The 7,621-nt window shown below is 49.0% G+C and overlaps 1 protein-coding gene across 2 annotated transcripts in view; it reads left to right on the top strand.

Annotated features, from left to right (window-relative positions):
• Positions 1 to 4,596: 4,596 nt before the first annotated feature.
• The window catches only part of SYS1 (SYS1 golgi trafficking protein), a 35,075-nt gene continuing 32,050 nt past the window's right edge, over positions 4,597 to 7,621 (top strand). For both annotated transcript variants that reach the window (XM_047068351.1, XM_047068350.1), the window contains exons 1-3: positions 4,597 to 4,754; positions 4,969 to 5,208; positions 6,491 to 6,558. In XM_047068351.1, coding sequence (XP_046924307.1) covers positions 5,047 to 5,208; positions 6,491 to 6,558 — 230 coding nt within the window. In that variant the 5' untranslated portion in view covers positions 4,597 to 4,754; positions 4,969 to 5,046. The remainder of the gene's footprint in view (positions 4,755 to 4,968; positions 5,209 to 6,490; positions 6,559 to 7,621) is intronic.

Here is a 7,621-nt window from a genome sequence, read left to right as displayed (position 1 = left end):
CTCCATCCTTCACTTCCATCACACCTCTGCTTCAATGCCACCTCTTTGGGGAGGTCTTTGCTGACTGCCATTTCTGAAGTAATCCCTCTCACCCTCCCTCCTCCTTTGTTCTCTCCCTCCTTACCCCATTTTCCTTCATAGCACTTCTCACTATTTAATGTTGACTTTTAGATTGTTGGTTTGTCCTTGTTTATTGTCTGTGTCTTCCATGAGACTATAAAGTCTATGAGGTCAGAGTTTTTCTCTTCATTTACTTTATTCAGTTCCTGCTGACCACATAGTAAGTGGTCAGTGAATATTTATCAAATGACTGATTGAATGCATGAATGATGAAAAGGAAGGCGAAGAAAACAGCTTTTCTTCTTAAAATAAAACCCTGAATTCTTCAAGTCAGAGCAAGGAATAATTTCTAGGGAGGGGCAGAGAGTATCATACATGGTGGGGGTCAGAAACCTTGGGGAGTGCAGCCACTGTTTCAGAAAATCTCACTTCTCTTCTTTCTCCCAGGGTACCTTAGACCTGGCAACCAACCCCTGGAAATGAGTTCTTTGTGCAAGAGAAACAATGCCCTCGGAGGCCCAGCCACCTGCCGGAATCCCTGGCAGCATCCATCCTCCGTAGAGGATTTGCAGAAGAGCACTGACCAGTGGGCTTCTTCCTCTGAGCCTCAGTTTCTTCATCTGTAAAATGGGGAAAATGTATATACCTACCTCCCTAGGGCTGTTGGGACGGTAGGAAGATCATGTACGTGAAAACCCTGTGTAAACAGTAATGTCCAAGTGCATGTTCTACTATGCATTGGGAAGAGGTAGCATGTAGAGTCAGGTTGGCCTGGGGCGGAGTTCCAGCTTTACTACTCACTGGCAGTGTGGCCTTGGGTAAATGGTGTCCTTCCTCTGAGCCTCTGGTTCCTCATCTGTTAACTGGGACTATTAATTGTAGCTACAACTTAGAAGTTTGTTTTAGAAGTTACATAAAAATCAAATGAGATCGTGTAAGTGTCTGGCACATAGTAGGTAACTCAGCAAATGTTCTGCAGAGACACACACGGCCCTGACGACACTCTGGGTAACAAAAGGTTCTTAGTCAGGAGGAGAAAACAGACAATGATGAGTTCTTTCTCTCCAGTTTCTCTCCCGAGAGGGGAAATCACTGGCCAGAGTCCATGCGGAGGACAGGCAGCCAAATGCAACCTCCCACATGGAATTTCCGAAAAGTGTGAGCGCAGAGTTGCATAACCTGTCCCCGAGCCACGTGTCCCTCCTAAAGTGTTTTCATCAAGCATTCCCCAGAAAGGGATCACGTGACCTGGCAGCCTAGGGAAGGGCGAAGGGAAAAAGGGAGCGAGTTGGAGAACCTTGCAGGTGGGTGGGATTAGGAAAAGAAGGCACTGCATTTACTGAGCTCCTACTATGTGCCAGGCACCGGGCTCACTGTATCTGGCATTTACTTACATCTTTGCCACAAATCTGAGAGACCAGGTGTTACCACTCCTGCATTCCAAGGGAAGAAATAATAACAATAATTAATATTGCTAACGTTTACATAACGCTGACTGCATATCCGGTAGTGGGGTGAGCACATATTTGACTCTCAGGACAGCCCATGACACGGGTACTATTCTCATCGCCATTTTTATAGAGAAGGAAACTAACTGAGACTCAGAGAAATGAAGTCCTTTTCCCAAGGTCATCCAGCAAGATAGTAGTAGAGCCAGGATTTAACTACAAGCAGGGCTCAAAGTCCACAGACCTGTATGAGGACATTTCCCAAGGGATTTATGGGGATCGATCAGGAAAGTGATCCCAATAAGAGTCGACCTTGCAAACCCACAGTGGGAGTTCAGCGGGAAGTGACGTAAGTGACCAAGTAACCAGAGGCACTCCTTTTCTCTCAACCCAGAGGACAGTTTGTCCCAGCTTGTGGCTGTTTGTCATTCAGTCTCTGACCTAAAGTTTAAAATTTCATTCATAAGTTTGGAACCACAAAGCGTGGGAAAGGCCCTTGGAGATCAGCTATTCTAGTCCAAACCCTTCAGATTACAGATGGAAAAAAACCTTGAGGCCTAAAGAGAGTCATGGACACGGCAAGGTCACAGAGCAATTTTCTGTTAGTAGGAGGATTTGGTTTGAGGTCAATTACAGATCATTTTGTTCTGTAATTACCAAATGTTGGCTATCTCTGAATCACTTAGGGAGCTCTTTAAATATCCAGATTTCTGTATTCTGCTTCTAGAGATTCAGATTTTGGCTTCCAACAAGGCCTGGAAATCTGACAATATAATATGTTCCTCAGGTGATTCAGATGGCACAAGGCCATGGACTGCATTTGGAAGTTGGAGTCCAATGCTCCTCTTTCATTTTGTAGTTTGGGATACTAAGACCCAGCATGGGACTCACCCAAGGTCACATGGCAGGTCATTGGGGCCCTAGTTCAGGCTTTGTGGTCTGAATTCAAAGTTCATTCTTCTTCTCCAGGCTTCCTGTGGTCAGATTCTCAAAACGGGCCAAGGAGGTTGGCCAAGGGAGTTACTGTGGTTTTCCCCAGCTCTTGGTTTCCTTGTTGTATCCAAATTAAGACATGGGATGGTGCCCCATTTCCCAAGTTTTGAAAGGTGGGAGATCAAGAGCTGAACTCCTACAGGTGAAAAGGAAAGTGCAATAGGCTGTCCCGCAGGCCCACGGGGGTTTCCCAGAGGCAAGCTCCGGGCTCCAGGAATGACGTCAGACTCCAGCTATTCAGCGCCCTAACACCTCAGGCTACCTGCATTTTCCATTTCAGGAGAGTAGGTAGGGAGGACCTTCTCTCCGTGGGAGGTGGGAGGAGCCGGGTGGAGAGAGCCCAGCTATGACGTGAGGGGGCCTGACTCAGGAGAAGCCAAACATTCTGGCACTTGGAAGGGAAACCAAGCTGCCTGCGGGAACAAAGTAAAACTTCTTAAGCCCTTTTCCTGACCTCCTCACTCCACCACGTATTTCACTCTTATCTTTTTCTTCGGAAATCGTTATCTGGGTTTTGGAGTGAGGTGTCTTGGGTTTGAATCTCGGCTCGGTTTATGAGCCCTCTTACCTACGTAGAGGCACGCCCCCTCTCTGAGCCTCCATTTCCTCACTTTTAAAAACAGGGATAATATCAACTGTCTCAGATTGTGAGGATGAAACAAGATCACGATCATGTAGGTACTTGATAAACAGAAGATGTTTTCTCGGGAACACTAGATCACACGAGTAATCAGTGGACCGGAGGGATTTGAATGTGTATTTGTTGATCTGAATTGAGGCACCTAAAAAAATGGTTGAGCTGGAAAGCACCTCAGAAGTCTTTGGGCCTTAATGACTTCCAAACTGGAGTCCAAGGGAACTGTTTACAGTATTTCTAAATGATAAGGGAAATCACATACTTACTCTTGATAAGGTCTCACCTTTCTTTACTCTTGTCTGGAATTGTATCAACTCAAGGTGATAATATGATTATCACATGCTGTTCAGAAGTTCTGATTGGCAGTTACATCAGTCTTCTAGAAGTTTTTTTAATGGGAAACTAATTAGTGGAGGGTAGATTGAATGTTGGCAAACGTTAATCTTGTCTAACTCATTTCATAATCAGGGAAGCTGGGGTTTAAAGAAGGAAGTAGCTTGCTAGTCACACAGCTAGTGGAGCTGGCTCTAAAACCCAGATTCTTTTCCTGGAACCGGTTACTTCCTTTCTTTCCATTCTGGAGAAGGGGGATCTAGACTCAATGAGGTTAAGGGGTTTTGATCTGCTGGGGCAGGAAGAACGTGATTCATCAATTTGCTGTTATTCTTCCTCTGTTTTGACTCATTCAGCAAATATTTACCGACCGTCTACACTATGTGGACTCAGAAAAGCAGAAAGAAAGCAGTCATGGAGGCAAGGCAGGGTCAGAATCTGCTCCCAGGTTATGATTTCAGAATCTGTCCTGTCTTCTAGTTTAAGTTTATATGTACATATAAATACAAACTGATACCCACATTATAAAACATTCACTACTTTGCCTTTCTAATAATTAGGTTGTGTCAGAGGGCAGGGACTTTCCCATTCGTACGTGTCCAAACCTTGCTGTTATCCAGTAGCACGAAATCAATGCTGCGATGTTGGCACGTGAATTCTAATCCTGACTGCCACTAACTCTGTCTTCTAACTCTTTGAGGCGGTACCTTGCTTTCCTTTTCTGAGCCTTACTCATCTGTCAAACGGGAACCGTGGCAAAATCATGTGTGGAAGACCTGGCAGGTTCATTTAAAGTTATCCCAGACTTTAACTAGGAGAGGGAAGGTAGAGTCAGCACTTATCTACTTGTTAATTCCTAAAACATCTTTCCCTTGCTCTTGCCCACCCCGCTCCCTATTCTCCTGGTAGCGCCTCTTGTCTTCAAGACTCCCCTGTAGAGGGCACGCAAGCTCTACCGCTTAACGTGCCCCACTTCCGTTCGCCTTCATTCTTCATCTTGCGCATGTGCATACTTCGCTTCCCCGCGGCCCGTACCCAGTTTAGGTGGCTCGGCCGAAGATTGCGTCCATTACGCCTGCGCAACCTCAGCCCCGCCCCCTCCACCGCCTTCCCCGGAAACGCTTCTTTCCTACGCGGTCGCGGCTCCGCCGCTGTAGCTGGATCTTTGCCTCTCTAGGCAGGTAGGGCTTCTCCTCCATGGTCCTGTCTGTCAGCGCTGTTTAGGGGGTCAGTCGGTGAGGCTGGGCCGTCTTCGGACACTTCGACCCTCGAGTCCGTCACCGGTAAGTGGACCCCGAAGAAGCCTGAGGACGGGCGGGGCCCTAGCAGCCGGAATGGGCAGGATTTCCCCTTACTCTGGGAATGGGTCTGCCCGCCCCGCCCTCACCCCCGCTCCCGGAATGGGTTCGCCCCCTCCGTCCCAGTCCCTCCTCCCGGGCGGGGCGGCGTTGCCATGGTGACGGCTCCCTGGCTGAGGCCCGGCGTGTGTCCTCGCAGGTGCCAGGGCGGCCCGGGGCCCATGGCGCGGCGGCGCTGACCCAGGCCCCGGGTGGCGGCCGGGCCCCGCGGGCCGGCATGGCGGGCCAGTTCCGCAGCTACGTGTGGGACCCGTTGCTGATCCTGTCGCAGATCGTCCTCATGCAGACAGTCTATTACGGCTCGCTGGGCCTGTGGCTGGCGCTGGTGGACGGGCTGGTGCGCAGCAGTCCCTCGCTGGACCAGATGTTCGACGCCGAGGTAGGGTCTCTGGGCCAGCGCGGGCGGAGTCTCGGCCTCGTCGGGTGTACTTTGTGGTCCGACACTACTGGGCTCCAGACCTGGCTGGACCACCATCTTACTTTGTGGTCCCGGGGAAGGGATCTCATCTTTCTGAGCCTCAGGTGCCCTATCCATAAAATTTAGTGACTGTTAACAGAAGCAGATTATTCAAAGGAAAGGGCCTGGATGTCAAGGAGCAGCTTTGCGTTCCAGGCAACCTGATGCATCTCCTGTCTGACACTGAGAAAGTGACTTTACTTCCCTGGGCCCCAGATTCTCAGGTGCCAAACGGAAGAGGGGGGGTGGATAAAAGAACATTCACGGAGGTATGATGGAAACTGCTTAGACTTTGGAATCAGGCCTCCGTTGAAATTCCGCTTACTAGCTGTGTGATGTGGGCCAAGTGTTGTCCCCTCTGAACCTCAGTTTTCCTGTCTGCAAAATCATGAGACCAGTAGTGGAGAGGTTATGGACTGCAACGCAGAGAGCCTGTACTTTGGATTCAGAGAGGTTTAGCATCCAATCTAGGTCCAGATATACTAGCTGTGGGACTCTGGGCAAGTTGCTTCACCTTTCTGAGCCGGTTTTCTCTTCTGGAAACTGGGCAGAATAATGCTCAGCAAAATGTTATGAAGCCCAGAGACCCCAGAGGTGCCTAGGAAGATGAAAGTGCTTTATAGTCAAGGAGGGCTATGAGATCTTAGCATCTGAGAGGCAGCTGTGGTGTATGGTAATGAGCACAGCTCTCAGAGCCAGGAGATCCGGAATGGAATCTTTGCTCCTGCTGCTGCTTCTCTGTGTAGCCCTCGGCAAGGTAACAGGAGATTTCTCACCAACTCACCTCTGTCATTGTGGTGCAAAAGCAGCCAGCGTCAGTACTAAGCAAATAGGTGTGGTAGCATTTCCCTGGGACCTTATTTACAAAACTAGGTGTCTGGCTGGTGGGGCCTCAGTTTACTGAACCCTGTAATTGACCTTACTCTTGCAGTTTACTGACTGTATCACTTTGGGCAAGTTACTTCTCTGAACTTTTGCTTCTCCTTTGTAAGTCTCTTCCCGGCTGCTGTTTGGGGTCCAGTGAGATACTGTAGTGGAGGTCTGTGAAAGCACCTTGTTGGAAATAAGCTGACACACAGATGCAGGGACCTATTTCCTTTTGTGTTCTGGGAAGAATGATTGTTCCTTGGGAGGTCCTGGAGCCTGGAGCTCTGCCAAGCCAAGTCACTTTTCCAGCATATCTCCATTTGTGATTCCCCCTCAGATCCTGGGCTTTTCCACCCCTCCAGGCCGGCTCTCCATGATGTCCTTCATCCTCAACGCCCTCACCTGGTGAGTATCACCAGTTTTGCTCTCCAGCTTTTGGGGGTCCTAGCACTGGAACTAACTTCCTCAATTTGGACATGAGACAGGCTGGCACTTATTCCTGGGGCATGGTGGACTAAAGTGGGTGGCAAAGGCCGGTTCTGGGACTGGCTCCATTATAGGGCTCCTTCCATTGCTGTTTGACTTAGCTGGAAAGCTCTTACATCCCTCTGCATGCCGCCTGGGGGTTAGCTTCCATCTCAGATCACTTCCCTGTTGTGGAACGAGGTGAGGAAGGGGTGGGACTGGGGGTCAGGAGAAGTCGGTTCTGTTCTTGGTCTGTGTGCCATTGGCCAAGTTACTTCCCTTCTCTCGGCTTCGGGCACCTCGTTGGTACACTGAGGGGTTTGGCTGGGTAACATTTAAGGTCACCCGTGACCATTGCCTGCCCTTTGAGAGGCAGTTTAGCATAATGGTTAAGATCTCAGGCTGTAGAGGCAGACTTACTTGGCTTTGAATCTCAGCTTCCCACTAGTCTCGTGACTTTGGACAGGTTGATCTATCTAAGCCCCAGTCTCCTCCTTGGTAAAATGAGGCGAATAATATTACCCATTTCATAGTTTTAAGGGTGAAACAAATTCATTTGTGGGAAATACTTAAAACAGTACCTTGCACATTACTATTCTTAACCTCACACTGGAGACTGAAAAACGGGTGGGCTGACTATGACCTGAATTTGGCTCCTAGATTATGCTCTGTTTTACCATCCCCCAAGTGGCATTTAAAACATTTTTCCACTGAGTTGAAAGTCAGGATATTTTATGTTAAAAAAATAAATCCAGATTTCTGGCTTCTCTTGGAAAATGGGAAGATTGACTGATCCCAGGCCAACCTTCCGGCATGAGGATTTGCCCAGCTGCAGGTCTCTGTGGTCCCCACTTTGGATGGTCCACGTGTGCCTCAGGGTGCTGCAGTCCCCACCAGTCCCTAGGATTCCCCTGGGTGACAGTCGCCATTTCTCATCAAGCTTGTACTTTGGTTTTTCTTCTGCCCAGCCCGATCCTCCCCCCGCATTACCTGCCAGCTCTCT

Source organism: Lynx rufus, unplaced genomic scaffold, assembly GCF_022079265.1.
Source record: "Lynx rufus isolate CCGP_SWC_20201006 ecotype Redwood Valley unplaced genomic scaffold, mLynRuf1.p SCAF_8, whole genome shotgun sequence".
Taxonomy (NCBI): Eukaryota; Metazoa; Chordata; class Mammalia; order Carnivora; family Felidae; genus Lynx; species Lynx rufus.
Note: the sequence above shows the minus strand (reverse complement) of the source record. Positions and strands in the feature narration are given on the sequence as shown.